The sequence below is a fragment of the Daucus carota genome, chromosome 3, assembly GCF_001625215.2.
Source record: "Daucus carota subsp. sativus chromosome 3, DH1 v3.0, whole genome shotgun sequence".
Lineage (NCBI taxonomy): Eukaryota > Viridiplantae > Streptophyta > Magnoliopsida > Apiales > Apiaceae > Daucus > Daucus carota.
The window spans coordinates 2663859-2681972 of record NC_030383.2 but is presented as its reverse complement, the minus strand read 5'-3'; the positions used below and the strand labels follow the sequence as shown (position 1 = coordinate 2681972).

The 18114-nt window shown below is 32.0% G+C and overlaps 1 protein-coding gene across 2 annotated transcripts; it reads left to right on the top strand.

Annotated features, from left to right (window-relative positions):
* The first annotated feature begins 13796 nt into the window (after nucleotides 1-13796).
* On the top strand, nucleotides 13797-17868 carry LOC108214788 (zinc finger protein CONSTANS-LIKE 1). 2 transcript variants are annotated; one of them, XM_017386983.2, is made up of 5 exons: nucleotides 13797-14047; nucleotides 14682-14738; nucleotides 15899-16360; nucleotides 17167-17313; nucleotides 17452-17868. In XM_017386983.2, the coding sequence occupies exons 1-5, from the start codon at nucleotides 13946-13948 to the stop codon at nucleotides 17539-17541; spliced, it is 858 nt and encodes a 285-aa protein (XP_017242472.1). In that variant the 5' UTR covers nucleotides 13797-13945; the 3' UTR covers nucleotides 17542-17868. The 2 variants fall into 2 exon arrangements, with proteins under 2 accessions (XP_017242472.1, XP_017242473.1); XM_017386984.2 differs by lacking the exon at nucleotides 14682-14738 and having other exon boundaries at nucleotides 13799-14047.
* The last annotated feature ends 246 nt before the right edge of the window (nucleotides 17869-18114 follow it).

Here is an 18114-nt window from a genome sequence, read left to right as displayed (position 1 = left end):
ATAATCATTTTTGTTCGGTCTATGGCAATTAACTTTTTCACATATTTTAAGAATTTTGATCAAATATTTCAAAATATTATTAAATTTGTTTTTATAAATAAAATATTAATGACATATTTTTATTCATAAGAAAAATATTTTTAACATGCGGTTGAAACTCCTAAAAATAAGTGGTAAAAAAAATCAAGACTACCTAGTCATGCATGGAATTCATGGCATCTCGAAACGACGAGATTACGTGTGAGAGTGCAACTAAGAGCATCTCCAATAGTCTCTTAGTTGGCTCCTATGTATAATATAAAATATTAAGCTCCTAGTAAGTTAGTACATTGTTAGGAGTTTGAACTCCAATAATGCTCTTTATACTCACTCTTAACATTATATTTTATTATTATTTGAACTCCACTATGATAAAAGCACAAAGTCATATGGGTGATAGTGAATATTATATTACAAAAAACAAGTTAAGAGCCTTGTAGTGGCTCCTAAAAGAGAGGAGAGAGAAGGGCCTCTTAGTATTTTTAAGAGCCATTAGGAGCCTATTGGAGCTCTATTTTCTCTTATCCTCTTTACTTTTGGTTTTAAGAGCCACTTTAAGAGGTTATTGGAGATGCTCTAAGAATTACTCCCTCCGTCCCTTTTTACATGTCCATTATGCATTTCGAGGAGTCAAATTGACCAATTTTTGACTAAATATTACAAATTATCTACTCATTATTTTTAAAATCTGAAAGTTGCGTATTAAATACACTAAATGTACTTTCTATTGATATAATTTTTATTATTTTTCTCAATTATCTGATACATGTAAAGTTCAGTCAAAATAAAGTCAATTTGACTGGTCAAAAGTCAAAGTGGACATGTAAAAAGGGACGGAGGGAGTACTAGCTTGTAAGTTGTAATCATAAACGCATACCGAAAGTTTGTCCTTTATTCGGTAAGCTAACTGAAATAAGATCGAGTACAATAATGAAATAGAGCATTAATCCAATATCCAACAGAGGCAGCATTCTCAAATTTTCCTGGGAGATGTATTACTGTCTTGCTACTCAAAATTTCCACGCAAGTACAAAGAAAATAAAGATATATTTGTGAGACTGCAACTGAACACACATGATCCTTTCTTTTAAGGGTCATATTTATGTTTTTTTACTAATAACTCTGCGACGAGGGAGAATAAAATTTCAAGAGCTCGGATCAGGATCGCTATTGATATATACCGATTCGATCTCGAAATGAAAACCGACAAAATCCCGTCCGCTATCACATTTTTGTTATTAATGCCAATCAAATCAGAACTTGGTGTTCACAAGAACACGGACTTCTTAAACTGTCTGCATAGCAGGGCTCCAATATTTCCGGCCCACCAAATTTGATTGTCACTCCAATGATAAGCCATGTGGGAGACAGTTGGAGGCACAAGATGCCATATGGGTCTGCATCAAATGTCACTCACTTCATAAAGTTAAGAAGGGTTATTGGGCCATCCCGGCCCACCAACCACACTTTCACTTCAAGTCATGGTTGCTGGACCATATTAGTGATGCTATAATACACCAAAAGATCCAAAATATATTAATTTAATTTGTTCGTTTTGTTGTTGGTCTTTTGCTCTTTTTTCTTTCGAGAAGAGTAAGCATTAATCAAATTACCTTAGTAATTCAGGAAGAGTGAGTACGATCATTTACTTATAACTTTATTCTCAATACTTAAAACATGATACAAAATTCTAGAATTGTAATTTCAAAGAGACCCTTGTGGTTTCTTTTTTTAGAGAGCCCTGATTTACTGAAAAATCTTCGATTAATTCTTGATAATTTTAAAATTATTTTATCGATTCACTGATTTATTGATTGATTACACTCACATTTAATTAAAAAAATTCGATTTATTGGGAAAATCTCTAATAAATTCTGATTCGATAGATCAGCCGATTAGTTACTGTTCCCGATTTTGACAAAAAGAAGAACGAAGAAGGTTCACAGTACATAATGTATCAATATCAATTACTATGTATCGTAATAAATTGGTTGGGAAGCTCTAAAGCACAGGCTTGCATGAGGCCAAGCAAAGCACACCTGTGTTTGGTGAATGTCCAGCTGAAGTGTAACACTAACCCTCTGCACTTTTCTTCTTTTGGACTGGGTATGAATAATTGAGAGAAAATAACAAAAGATAAGAAGTGTCCAACTGGAAAACAAATGGATGGATCAACTTCTAGCTAGCTAGTTTCGTTAGCATCTATGGATTTGACAGTGTAAACAAGACATGAAGAGACATATCTCAATCCTCCACCATTGAATATGCTGCATTACAGACAAATATAATTTGGTACAGTAACACTTGAATTGTTCCACTTGTAATGATGCAAGAGACGTGCTTTGAGAGAGACCGGTTTTATTCTCAACTTGCATTTCGATGTTCACATTACACTTGCATTTATCGGGGGATAAAAACCTATGTTACAGAAAATGCGAAATGTCGTTTAATTAGTTTATTAATTAACACATATTTTTTAGCTACTCCTTTCATCTCGAAATGATAATCATGTTTTGATTTGACTCGATTAAATTAATTAAATTTTCACCAATAATTACATATATATTATATAACTAAAAGAATTAATAAATCATATTATTAGAAAATATATTTGATCATTTTTAAAATATATTTTTCACTTTTTGAAATTTCTAACAATTTTTTTATTTATAATTAAATATCAGTCAATTTAACAATTGAATCGAACAAGAAAAGGAGGGAGTATTAATTTAACACGCGTGTACTACGCTACAAAATTAATTATGCTTTATCTTTCACCACGCTAGATTTTTTTGATGGATTGATTCCTGACCGATCTTAACTCTTAAGATGGCACCAAAATAAGATGGCACCAAAATAGATAATTAAGGTTAATGAGTAAACAAAAGACGTTAGGTGGGCTTGACAAGAAGAGCAAGTGGCTAATAAAGCATGATTAAGGGATTAGAGATAACCTTTTTAATCTAGCTGGTCCAAATCAATCAAATTATCAATTCTAATCAAATATGTTTTACGATATCTAAATGATGATGGTGGGGCTTAAAATTGTTGGAAATTTGTCATTTTGAGCACCAATTTGAGTGAGGCTCGGCTACGTGCTCATGGCGGGTTATGCTTGGATTATGTTCTCCTCCGAGAGAGCTTTCCAATGCATATTTATTCACTCAAAACGACTAAGGAATGGATTAGTTATGATGATCCAAAGTTGCTTCCTTGGTAGTGGAAAATTGGAGAGAAAACTTGATTCCCACATTGATTAAAGAAAGAGCTTTTAAAGGCTTTATATAGTAGAACACTCTTGTAGTGTTTAACTTGTGTTAGTATGTTATGCTCCACCACCTACGTGCGCGCAGGGGGGGGTGCAAATTGTGGGATTTCGAGGGGAGTTTCGTGGCTTTGCAAGCCTCGGGCTTTTCCGCGTGTGCGACCTGCGGACACGAATGCAGCAAAATCTGGGCCCGAAGAATTACGGACTAGTTTTGCTGAATTTAATTTTCCACTGGGCTTGGGCTCAATTAAATTGACAGAAATTAATTCCGATTTGATTTCGGATTAATTGTTTGGTTTTAAATTAATTCGATTTGATTTCGGATTTAATTTATAACCGTGTAAATTAATTAACGCGTTTTAATTAATTACAAAGCGTAGCGCACAAGTCTTGCATTGCCTATATATATTCATTATAGTTTAGGGTTTGCACTCACGAAAAAATACACAGCCTCTCACGTCCAAAACCCTAGCCGCGTCGGTGATAGTTTTCAACCTTGTTCTAGTTCGTCGAAGGTGATTCTCTTACATATATCCTTCGTTTCGATTCTGTCTCCTACGCTTTGCACACACAAACACTCTTTGATTTTTGCACAGATTGTATAACAAAAATTTCATTATTTGATCATTTGATTATTTGATTTGTTGTTGTTGATATTATATTTTAACATAGATATTTAGTATGTATAACTATAAAATATAAATGCATTGCATTAGTATAAAATGTTAAATTTGGTTTATGCTAATAAAATATTAAGTTGGTTTAATGTTTTTCCTTGACAGGGGTTTTATATTTTTCTCAATAGTTACATATTCGTATAATGAATTGTTGATCAATACTGAAAATGACTTTTTAAAAGTAGTGTGAAATGATATTTTCAGGGCCACAAATGCAGTATTTGTTGCTCCTTCTGTCCATGGTGGCTGCCGGTTAATTTTAGATACTCCTCATATATTTATTAATTGTCTAGTTTTTCATTTTTAATGATCAAAATAGCCATATCTCACTAAAATATAATAAAATCATATTGATGACTAAAAATTATGATAATATAGATATAATCATTTTAATAATTTTAAATACCAAATAATTAATATTTCACACAATTACTTGTCCTCTGATACTTCGATATACTATAAATTCCATACAGATAACAAATAACGTTGCTGTCGTGAATTATTACTGCTCTACGAAAATCTATCAAGAGGAGGAGACTATGGGCCTGTTTGGGTTAACTTAAAAAAATTGACTTCTGACTTATAATAAAGAAGTATAGTAGAAGTGAGAAGTAAATAAGTTAATAAAGTATTTGGAAAAGAAGCAGAAGTTGTGAGAGGAAAACTCGTATTTTCACCTTATTAAAAGTGCTTCTACTTTTTTACACAAACGGGTCAAAGTAAAATTCAAAAGCGGCTTCTTTAAAACAAACACCCCTGTGTCATTATATACATATGACAGAAAGCACATTTTCTCATAGATTTGTTATATAAATATTTTATTGATTAAAAAATAATTTCAATATTTTTCGATTTATGATATGTATCGATGTTTTTTGATTAAAATTTTTATATAGTTACAAAATGTTCTTAGCATTTTTTTATATGGCTAAATTTCCTGAAACTTGACATAATATATATTTTTTTATATTGAAGATAAATTTGAAAATAAAATATATAGCAAGATGTAATATCGAGAAAGATAATAACACGCGGGAAGAGGTCAACGTAGCCGAGGTTAACAAATCTCCGAGCTTACTGTTATTATAATGGTCTTTCTGATGTGTGACACTAAATACCGACGATTTTTATCAAAATGACTTGTTTTGATTGATAGATTTAATATGAACGAGAGGTTCTATTAATATTTATTATCCATCCGCTGATTAAAAGTTACTCCCTCCATCCCACCCAATTGTTTATACTCCCTCCGTCCCCCTCAATTGTTTATATTGGAGGGGGACACGGAGACCAAGACAATGTATGAAAAATGAGTAAAGTTAGATGAAAAGTGGGTAAAGTGGTGGGACCCATCAATATTTAATAATAGATTTGAGATAGTGGAGGAAAGTAGTGGGTGTAATAGTAGTTTTTATTGTTAAATATGAGATAGTGGAGGAAGATAGTGGGTGTAATGATGGAAAAAACTTACTATTTATGGTAACGTAAAGAAATGAGAGGGACATCCCAAAATAGTAACTGTAAAGAAATGAGAGGGACAGAGGGAGTATTGGGTTTGGGCACGGAGGTTAAGAAATATGTATAAAGTAGTGAAAAAGAGGAAGAAAAGTGGGTGAAGTGGTGGGACCCATCGATTTTTAATATATAAAAGAGAGATAGTGGAGTAAAAGTAGTGTGAAAAGGAAGGAAAAGTGATAAAGTGGTGGGACCCATTAACTATTTTGGGAAAGTTTTGTAATGTAAAGAAATGGATGGGACGTCCAAAAGAAGTAACTGTAAAGAACCTGGTGGGACGGAGGGACTAGTATTTACGTGAGAGTTAGTGACTAGTATGTGTCTATGAACATATCATACAAAATTCGTTATTATAAAGTCACTAACGTGAAATTTTTCGAATCGAACATTACAACAATTTAAAAAATGTGCCATGGTGATTGTTCTTTTCGGACAAGTCCCAAGAATCATACGTAGCCGAGAAATTATAATCATAAAATTCTGTTACTGTTATAATTTTTCCAAATCAGAAGACTACCCGTGCTTGCAAACAACAAAACTAGAACGATCTTTCCAGCTATGCATCCCTTGTCTTCTTTGTTAATCATAAAACCCTCTTGCCAACAAAATTCTTTCACGTATATAAATTATTTTCTTTTATTAATCATGCACCACAATTTATGTGTACGAATATTTGTATTATAATATTTTCAGCTCACGGCAATCAGAGTCGCACATCCCGTTTTGGAAATTTATTTAGTGACGAGACGTGAGCACAGTTGACGCGTTCAGTGATTTGAAAGGAAATGAATTTGTGGTTCGTCGTCTGCTAATGACCCGACAACAGGGCTTTGATTGTACGCTTTCTATAATTATTGCTCACGAACTATGTTTCTAATTTCGTGGAGTCGCTTGCTTACATGATTAACCTGCTAATTACCCTGCACCTAATGAGATTTTGACTTGATTTAATATATATAATTTAAATATTAAATATATATATCGTAGTTCTTGGTCTGTGAAGATGCGTTGTTAGGTGCTCCATTTTATTTTTCCATTCAGGCCGAACCTAAACCTGTGCTCGAGAGATAGCTGTCCATACACTGATAAGGGATGTATGGATTATATATATATATATATATACACACACACACACACACACACAAAGAAGAACACTTTGGAATCGAACATAGAATCTCATGTAAAACTTAAATTAAATTCTAACTTTAAGCTAATTAATCATTTATTATGAATAATAATAGTATCTAGCATGTTTAACAACAATTATGGATTAAAAATAACATGATTTTATGTGATATTAATCATGTAAAGAATATATACATGATTCTATTCTGGATTCTGTTTTGGATTCTGTTCTAGATTCTATAATATTTCATATTAATAATTTGGATAGATTTGGATGTTAGATTTCATATATTAAATTTAGTTGATGCTTAACTATGTAATTATAATCATAACAAATTATTTTTTATGAAAATAAAATATAGAGCAAGATGTAATATCGAGAAAGATAAGAACACGCGGGAAGAGGTCAACGTAGCCGAGGTTAACAAATCTACAAGCCAACTGTCGTCTTTTTATACAATAAGTATCAATTTTTATGAAAATTTAATAATACTCTTTCTACACAATAAGCAATAATTTTTATGAAAATTGTTTTTTTTATTAGTGAAATTCGTGTGAAGGAGTAGACCATTAACGTTTATTATTATCCGTCAATTAAAAATTAGTATTCTCGTGAGGGACACACTAATCACTATAAAGTCACTAACGTAAAAATTTTCGAATCGAACATTACAACAATTTAAAAAATGTGCCATGGTGATTGTTCTTTTCGGACAAGTCCCGAGAATCATACGTACACGATTTCTATAATCTAAACCCTACTCGTACAAAAAGTATATATTGCGTTGCTATCTTATGCGTCTCCAAATTAAGGTGCCCGAATGTCAAAACTTCTCTTTTTCTTGGTTAGTGCCCCGAATGTCAAACCTTGATTCTGCATAAATTTGTTTTCCGTTTAATCGTGGAATGAAAATTAAGAAAATATAATAGGGGACAGAAGAAAACACCTGAAGAAAATCAGTAGATCTATTTCCTCCGTTACAAGTACAAATATATTTGATTTTGATTCTATAGAAATTATATGATATTTATATACATACGTACGCAACCCCATAAACTTTCCCTCCGTCTTAATATCAAAATCAAAATCAAACAAAAATAATATAAGAATTTTATTTCTTTTCACTCACTTTCTTTTTTAAATTTCACTTCATTTCTCAGGCTCACATGTATACAAGGAGAAAACAATGTGGGTTAGTTATTCCCTCCGTCTTACAGTCTCTTTTATAATTAAAATATATCGTAAATAACTTTAATTTTCAAAACAATTTTTTAAATAACTTTTCAAAAATTATTACTTAAATACAGATTTCAATCTTTGAATAATATTCATATTGACACTGCTAAATTTAATTCATGACAATTATTAGAGATAAATAAGAAAACAAAAATCTCAAATAATAGTTTTCTAAGACCCCTAATTTTTTTTCAAGAAAACTATATATATGAAAGAGGACAGAATAATATCAATAATTCAACCCAACTTACTGAAGCTCAGAAATAATTTAAAAGGATCCTAGCTAGCTAATTTTTACATTAATGAAAGATTGGTTACAACTTAAACGATCAATTATATATGTTCTGTTATTTTGACCTTACGATGATCTAAACGTCATTGGAACATTCCAAATATATGCTCTCTTTTGAACTTAAGTGGGTAAACGTTTCACACACTCTTACACTAAAAGCATCTCAAAGTGCATGCACATTCCAATAAATGGGGGACAAATTTGATAATTAGTTCATGTCTCGAAAGCTGTGTGTGGCATATTCTGCCCCAACTCTCCCTTTTAGTCCTTATTTTCCTTTCTTTCTTGGATTTGCACTAGCTAATTTTATAGAATAATCCTATGCTATACATACTTTACAGCATCAACATGTATGATTGGAAGTGCAAAACCAATAGTTCTTCAGATTCTCCAATACTTTGAACAATGTGAGCTATTGACCTAACTTGTTCATATGATACTTCTGGAAGTGAATGTTTTGTTGGCTGTTTCACTATTAAATTAGCCTAGGGCAGAGCACACTTCAGAATAGGAAAAAAGAGACCCCAAACTTTTCCTCTTTTGTTTTGACAAAAACATGAACCAAGCCATCATAGGTTTAAGCTTTCATATTTAGTCATTGTTTTAACTTTTATCATACTCTCTATTTTTATCATAATTATTTTATAATTTTTTATTCTATTTTCTATTCATTTTATTCCATCAAAGTGGACAACCTATCATAATATATTTGAAAATTTGGATTTTGAGATCTCGTTCAGTCGAATTTTGAATTTTTAGACGGATCCAAAACAATAGCCTAAACCTAAACCCGACATGTTATTATATGAATATTATAACAGGATTAGAAAAAATATCAAATCCAAACTCGAATCCAAAAATCTCAATTCGGTAAGAACTAATCGAATAGATAAATTTGTCATCTATGTCATCTTTTTTTTTTATATATTTTATTTCTATTGGGCTCCACTATAACAAAGTCAAGTGGCGGTGAGTGGGAGGGAAGGAATAAGTTCAAAGTTAAGAGCCTAAATGAAGAGGTTTAGGCTCTTGGAGATGCTCTTTCACCCACTATTTTTCTCCATTATCACAAATTTATTATTAAATTTTGATGGGTCCAACCACTTTACTAACTTTTCAACTAAATTTAATTTTTTTATTACCTTTTTCTTAATCTCCGTGAAAGTCAAACCAGCTCGCCCTCTATGGGACGGAGGAGTATACAAAATCATTAAAAAATTAATAAAATATTACTATCCCTCCGTCCTGCCAGGAAGCTTACGATTTGCACGCATTTTGAGGCTCATATAAAGTATAATTCTATAACGTATTTTTAATTTCTTTTTTTTAATAAAAGTTTAAACTTCAAACTTTTTTTAAGAATTTTAAAAAATATATATGTGATGTAAATAAGAAACTTAAAATACGTGTCGAAAAGTTACGTAAAGAACCGGATGGAATGGAGGGAGTACGCTCTACTGTGGACTGACTACTGAGACCGAGTAGCCGCCATTATTTATTCACATGCATGATGCAAGTGATGCAAGTTGCACAGAATAATATACTCTGGCCTCACATCAACTTGTTCTGATTTTATATTTACTGCTTCTGTACTGTATCACTGTACTCTGCAGTCTTTATGCCCCCACCAACATATGCAGACAAAACACATCCAGAGACATTTCTCCCCAACTGCCCAAGATGAAACTTCTTCCTTCTTGCAATTTAGAATACAATTTATAACGGTGAGTTTTTAAGACCAACTTAAAAGAACTTACAATTCAGAAAATTATTCATTTTATTAATGTAAAATTTTATAAATTTATATTTTGATTTATGAGTAGAATTTAAAAAGTTAAAATTTTTAATTTCTTAGTAACTTATTTTTATTTTCAAAATTTAATTTTATAAAAATATAAAGGGTCTCTTAAAAAAATAAATTTAAAATAATTTATTATTATACCTCATAATTTGTAAATATCAAGAAATTATCCAAACACATAAAATAAAAGTTATTTTTCATTTATAAATAAATTTTCACTTATAAATACTAAACGTTTTCTTATTAAGCAACCCAAAATACCCTCATATCGTGTAAATTTTTTTCACTCACCCCTCTTATCTAATTAGTTTAAAATTTTGTTTCTAAAGAAAGGGACAGTGTTTCTCATTACGGAAAAAAAGTAAGGAATGGGGAAAATTTCAATTATATCTGGAAATTTAGTTATGGGTCAAAATGTTTCAAATTTTGGTGGGAGCTGTATAGTTTGACTCAAATGCAGTGAAAATTGAGTATGCTAAATTGGAATTGCTTTCCGATACTTGTTTATTTCTCAGAAAGTTGTTGTTTTTGGCTGAATTATTATCCAAGGTTAGATTTCCCTAATTTTCTGCACAAGTGATAGATTTGATATTCAATTATTTTTGTCCTGGTTACTTTTTCTGTTTTCTCATGTCAACATGATTTTCTGTTTGGATGTTTGGCCTTTATGGCTTTCGTTATTTTCTAATATTATCTCTGCTTATCAAAAAAAAAAACAAACATGATTGTATCTGGTATGTTTCCAATCAAAGAAAAGTACTGGATTTTTCAAGACTCTTTTATTATGTTATTTGTCGGACTCAGTTTGTCCATACGCCACCCTTCTATTTACTCCAACTTACTGTTTTTTTGCCCTGAGATTCTGGTGATGAATCAGGATTAATATATATTTAATGACTTATTCGAATATGGTGTTTTTTTAAAAATTTCCTAAAAAATTTAAACAAAATTTTTCCTTAAAAAATTGATTTAATTAATAACTCAATAATATATAACTCAAATAGATTCATTTTAGTATTATTGAACCAAACATATGATATCATGAATGATTTCACATTAATCTGATTTCTGACTCCGAATTCATATTATCTCGTCAACCAAACGATCTCTAAATATGAATCCGATTTTTTCATACTATAGCTGTCCAATTACCCAATCAGGGATACTCCCTCTGTCCCCCTCATTTGTTTACAGTTTTTTCACACTGCTCGACACGCATTTTAATGCGCATATAAAACATAGTTCTATAGCTTATTTTTAATTTTTTTTTTTTGTATAAAAATTTAAACATCAAATTTTTATACAGAAGAAAAAAAAGTTCAAAATAATTTACCGAACTACGTTTTACGAGAGCATTAGAATGCGTGCCGAGCCCCCGTCCCCCAATGTAAACAAATGAGGGGGACGGAGGGAGTACATAAATTAAAGATGCGTAACAATATGAGAATATTCCTAAGCATAAGAGGTGCCCGGTTAGATCCCCGAGATATTTCACAGTACTCCAACCACACAGGCTACCTACAATATTTTTTATTTCTTTTTCTCGTTAGCGACTCAGCGGTAAGAATACTGAGCTCAAATAACGTTCAGAGTTTGGACTCCTAGTTCCTTGGTTTTCTTTCTTCTAAATTTTCAACTGTCACGTTATTTTCCTTTTATCAAACCCAAAATCGGATTCCAATATCTTAGAAATAATATTAAAATATAATATAATTTTTTGTTTAACCGTAATTCTAATTTTGCCCCACGGGATCACAAAACAATAGAGGAAGTTCTCTGGATTGTTTATATTGAGGTCGTAGCTTAACATGAATTTTAAAATAAGTACTTCCGGGTAGGTTCAAATTAGAACTTATATTAAAGTTAGAATTTAGACTTTATTTATATTCATCAGATTAAGATGTTAACGATATCCCGCAGAGATATATTTTTTCAAAACATGTGTACAAAAATTTGAATTTAAATTATATTATCCATTAGTATTTATTGGATGAAATATACTTCATCGGTATATATTAGGAATGTAGATAACTCTAAATATTTGTAATTACATTATTTATAGAAAGTATTCAAATCTGCTTTAAATATCATTTATTGTGTCTTCTTCAATATGTATACTCTAACTATAATTTATTTCTAATAAATAACGTATTGTATAATAAAGTAGAGTATAAATGTATAATACATAAGTCAGATCTCAGCCTTTAAATCTTTCACAATCTAATGGTTAATAATAAGGTTTTAAGATTCTAATTTTAATTGGTTGTATGTGGAACCCAACCTAAGTACTTCTTGCTTGCTTAAAGTAAAAAAAGTAAAGTAGAAATTAGAAACAAGTTAAAATTTATAGGTGATTAAAGTGTTTGAAAAATAAATAGAAGTCTAAAACTAAAACTAGCATTTGTAAATTGTTTTAGGTGCTTCTCAACTTTCTAGAATCAAAAAAGCATAAGCTCCTCAAAAAAATTACTTATATTATGCACGCAAACTGGCACATTGAATGGTATGCCCAGAGGAAGCATGCTTTGTAAACAAGCACAGTGCACAGATGATAAATATTGTGGGGACAGTAGACAGTGATCATGTAATAATGATATATTTTTTGATTTTTAATAGATTATTCTGGTAGACTTTGTCGTTTTACTATGCTTTTTAAGTAGATAATTTATTATATAATTACTAGCCTTTAACCCGTGCGAAGCACGGGTGGGTATATAGTTCGTAATTTATTATTTATAATTTAAATTTTAACATCATTTTATTAGTATTTTAGTATTAATGAATTGAATTTAAATTATATTATATTATTCAACTGACTATTATCAAGCTTTTGGTACATTTAATCCGAATTTAGTACACGCAGATTTAAAAATAAAAAAAATCAGAAAATTAAATTTTTTTCCAAACATAGCCGATCGTGTAATACCTTTGAAAGATTCAGTAAATCAATCGAATTTTAACGTAATTTTGTAAACTTGGTTTTTTTGACAACAATAACTTTTAAGATTAGAGTTATAAAGGGTTATATAATGGTTCGTGTTTATATTGAGATAGAACACGTTAAAGTTAAAAAAAGTTATATGAAGGTTCTTGTTAAAAGAAGATATTCAAAATTGTAAATTTATAATTTTATTTATAACATCAATATAATATTTAAAGAAATATTATATGATAATGGATTGTTAGAAGTGTTTTTAGTATTTGAAACTGTTTAACAATATTATACTAATAGACTCCACATTTGTAGACTTGTAGTACCAAAAGGAGAGTACCAAACCAAAAAATATAACTAAAACTTTGGACTACAAATTATACCCATGTTGGCTTATTATAGTATAGTATAGATATCATCATCTGTTAAAGTCTTATACTTCCTCTGTCCCATTTTAACTGATGTTTGACTTTTTAACACGTATATTGAGGTGTAAAAAGACAATGTCTACGCTTAATAAAAAAATTCAATTCTTATATCAAATAAAGTTTAGATTCTAAACTTTTATTTGATATAAATTTTTATAAAGAATAATTATATGGGTTTGTCTAGTGTGTGCCCATGAGCACATGTTAAGCACTAAAATTTATAGAATTGGAGGGTTTTGATTGGTGTGGTTGGTGTAAATGCAGGGGGTGCATCATTATTAAAGAAGGTTAAGCCAATAGAAACCATCCAAATTCATCAATTTTTGTGCTTAATGTGTGCCCATGGGCACACCACAGAAAAACCGTAATTATATTTAGATGTGATTTTTTTAACTCCTTAAAATACGTGTAAAAAAGTCAAAAGCAGTTAAAATGGGACGGAGGGAGTAAATATATAGCTCTTCAGACTCTACCCAACAATCAGTGATTATTAATCTCTCCCATCTCTCTCTTTCCCTCTCTCTGTCTCTCTCTCTCTCTCTCTCTCTCTGTCCTCTGCATTACATCACTCCACTTGAAGGGGCTGAAAGTTCATTAAAGTACTCAAGCTAGGTGTTACAGGTTTGCAGAAATGTATGCTGAAACTGGACTTGTCTTCCCTCACTACCAGAGTTTTGCTCTAGATATTCAACCACTTGATGACTTCTGGCACTCTCACAAACCTAATGTCCTGGTAAGTTTCTTCACTTTTCTGACTCTTTTTGGATGGATTCGTACCCTCGATCTCCGATAAGTGGAGCGCAGAGATACCATCTGACCAAAAGGTCTACAGTCAAAATGTTCAGTTGGGCTTGTGAAGTTCAACTATATAGATTGTGTGTCCTTGTCATGTTCAACTGAATTATAATCTTTTGAGTTATTGCAGTGTTTTTTATAATTTTTGGTTTGTATGCTTAAAGATTACTGAACAAAGTAAGAACCCAAACATATCCTTGCCTCGGAAGGAATGAATGCAGGATCCGGAGAGGGTAAGATGCGTTGGATTTGTATACTAACTTATAGTGAAGAGCCGGCTTAGACCAAGTCAAAATCTTAGTTATTTTCTTACTAATTTGTAAAAACGTTTTTTTGGTCAAATTGAGGCCACTTTAATTCTTCAATATTATCGTTTAATGCTCGGTTTTATTAGTAAAACAAAATCAGTTCGGATCCATGACAAATAATTGATACAACATAAGTATAAAATGTGAACAAAGGGGGTCCATTTATTATCACGCGGCTCTAATTAAATATGGTATGTTACTACAATCATTTGTCAATGACGGAACAAGATATACAGATAATATTAATACAGAGAAGGCTTTCAGGCTTTATTTTCCAGTTCTTTTCAAGGAAGGAGATACTGGCTGTTTCTTTATTTAAAGGTCATTACTTTGATCTCTATTTTTATCAAATTTATGATGTCAACTTGTAGTTGAGGATTCACTTTTAACACCACTAGCCAGATACTAGTATAAAATAAGTAAAAGTTGAACAAAAGCTAAAGTTAAGCTACCCAATTGAACTTATTATTCCATGCCTATAATTGGACTGGTGGAATGCTAATTCTGAGAACAGGATAGCAACTTTGTAAAAGGCTAGGCATAAGATTTTTTTGTTGTTGAAAAGTGGGTTCTTTATGTACATTTCTGCACTTTGAATATATGGCCGGCTTTTGGTTGCTTGAAAGGTTTGAAAACCCAAAAAAAAAGAAGTGATTTTCAAGTAGTTGAGCTCGGGGTGTTCATAGTTCTGAACTGGAGATTTTAGTCTAGTTCCAGGACCGGAACGAATAGAAAGAAAACCGTGGTTCTTATAGAGCCAAACTCATTCCAGAAAGTAAGAACCAAAAATATTCTAAGAATCCGGATTAAGGTTCTGTACAGCACTGATCTGGTCATAAACTGTTACAACGTTCTAATAATTTTTTTAAGAAATTTGTTGAAGTTTATTACTGTATATCAATATATCATAAAAGTTCCAAAGCATTAGCATTATATATGTAATTAAGCTTCGTCTAGCCCCTTAAAGTTAGGAGATGCATCGACTTTGGAGTGAGAGAAGAGTGTTTAAGATAATATGAAGTTCTCCTGACCCTTAGAGATTTTGCTTTTTAGGATCACTTAACATAGCTTCATAATTTTTGCTCAATTGTTTTTAGTAATTATGTGGTTACTTGTCTGCAGCATCTTGCTCTTTCTGTTTGAGTTAAGAGACTTGTTATTCACAAGCTACTATAGTGATTGGTGAAATAAAAATTTGTAAACTCTTTATGTGCTTGGATCGATGGTACTGCAAGTTCATGAGTCCATCTGTAATTACAAGTTATTTTCTCATTGTTATCGACGCAAGTCTTCAACTAACAATTCACATTTTAAATTAGAGATTTCTCCTTAATTATGTTGCTCGTGCAGAAGTCTCCTTGACCTTCTGTTACTAGAGACTGCATTTTCTTGCTCTTTTATGTTTGCTAATTATGTTCTTTCCTTTTCAACGCTTATTATATTTGTTGATTTTATTTTCTTTATTTGGCAAACTAATTCAGTCCTCCACTGTACTGGACTACGACCTTGGGGCTGAAGGGGATCTTTTCGAAGCACCTAAACCGGTTTTTGAGGAACCGATGGTAGCCCTTGACCCCATGATAGCTGCCATATCAATGATTTCAACAGCAGAGGATGTCGATATTGATTTAATGCAAAATGAGCAACTTCTGAGTGAGGTTTTTTGTGAATTTAAGAAGGATCTCATGGCGAATGAAGCTACTGGAACATCACTATCCGAGGTCTTGCAAATCCAGATTCCTGTTGCAGCAGCTGAAGATCCTACTAGAGAGGATAAAGTGCTTCCACAGATCAACATACCTAAAAGTGCTAGTTCAGAATGTCTAAACTCTACGGGATGGATACATGGGAATTCACTAACAGAAAACTATCTGGAGTATCCAGGACTGGACTTCGGTGCTATCTATGCAATGCGAAGGTCATATAGTGAAGGAGACATTAAGGTCATCTTCTCTTTATTGTTTCATGTTTGTCTAGTTGTCCAATTTTTTTTGTTCTCTCTTTGTCTCTTAATTTATCTGATGTGTGCGTGTGTGTGCCACATGTTTTAACCTTAAACTTGGGATAAATATAAACTCTATTCGCCAACTCAAGATAACCTAGACAATTTTCCAAAACTTTAGACTTTAGCAGAATTAGTTATTTCGTAGAACACAAGCTCTTGACTTAATAAGCAATGAAAGAAGCTTATGTGTTTCATAAAGGCAATAGTGGTCAAAGGTTGTAGAGACTGTTGTTATTGAAAGATGAGTAGAAATGAGCTGAGAACTAGACTGTGAAAGATTTTCAAGAATTGTCTATCGATTTTAATAAGCGTGCTCATGCTCGTAACTACTTAGCGTTTGTGCAGCTTCTTATTAGCAAAAGCCAATTTTATAAATGAACAGAGCTTCTGTATATTTGCCTCTTTCTAACTCGTAAGATTTTCTTGGAACAATCTGAGCTCTATGCGGTCATGCTTTTGAAGCCGTGAAAACGATTAGCAACTCAGGCTACTCATCTTTCAATAAAGCAGTTAACATAGAAAGGACTGAGTTTGAGACGAAGGAATAGTAATTTGTATTATTGAGATATATCTTATCTTTCAATAGCCTTGTTTCCACTTAAACGCGTTTTATTGTACTCTGTCCCGCAATGAAGCCTTGAATTTTGTTCAATTTGCGATAGTCTACAAACTAAGAAGTGTTTAGATGTCTCTGGTCATTCAGCAGGATAGGGCTTGGTCATTGATAGTGAGTTTTTATGACAGACTCTTGGCAATGGAAGCGTGAGCATCATCCAGTCACCCATCGGACAACCTCAGAAGTGGGGAAAAATCTCTAGTGAAATCCGCCAGGAAAAGCTGTCTAGATACAGGACTAAGAAGGCAAAACGGAACTTTGGCAGGAAAATCAAGGTAATTAACATATATTATATAATTCTTATGTACACCTTATTATTTTGTTTGAAAACAACAGTTTTTACCCGTGTTACTCAGACTCTTGATTACATTTTTCTGTGATTTCTCAGCGATTAATGCATTGTTTTGCTTCAGTATGCTTGCAGGAAGGCTTTAGCTGACAGTCAGCCAAGGGTCCGCGGAAGGTTTGCAAAGACAGACGAATCTGACATCACGAAAAAGTAAAAACTCTAGACTCTGATCAGTAAGAAGAAATCTCAGGAGCTAGCATGATGAGGTAATGTAAGCGATCAATGGTACTGAAAGCTTAGCATCATAGCATGAACTAGTGAAAACTATCAGGCGTTTTCGTAATAAGCCAGTAGAACAACTGAAAATTAGCTGGTCTCTATGTTAGTTTCAATAATCTCCTCCACGGAATCAAATGTTCAACTGAAAATGTTCATTTAGTTGGAAAATAATTCCTCTGTAGATCCAAATATCAGGTAACTGTGCTGTAAATAAGTACGTATATGTTGAAGTTAAATAAACTGAAAGATTGTTGTACAAGTATATCGTTCGAGTACTAATGTTCTTTTTAAAAGGGCTTCGTGGTACGGGTATACGGAAAATTTCTCGTCGGAGATGCTCTGACAGTAACGCCTGTACTGTGTTGGAATCGGTTAAAAGATACTCCCTCCGTTTTTTTATTCTTTTCTCGTTTGATATGTCGGGACTGTTCATAACATGAGACTAATTACTAATTTGCGTCTAATCTATATGATAAAATATAGTTGTGAGTGATGTTGTTGGATTCGT

Excerpts from the sequence above, each read along its gene's own strand:
- LOC108214788 (XM_017386983.2), top strand. The coding sequence starts at position 13,946 with ATGTATGCTGAAACTGGACTTGTCTTCCCTCACTACCAGAGTTTTGCT. Across the intron at positions 14,739-15,898 it reads GGCTGTTTCTTTATTTAAAG|TCCTCCACTGTACTGGACTA; the intron begins GTCATTACTTTG and ends AAACTAATTCAG. Across the intron at positions 16,361-17,166 it reads ATAGTGAAGGAGACATTAAG|ACTCTTGGCAATGGAAGCGT; the intron begins GTCATCTTCTCT and ends TTTTTATGACAG.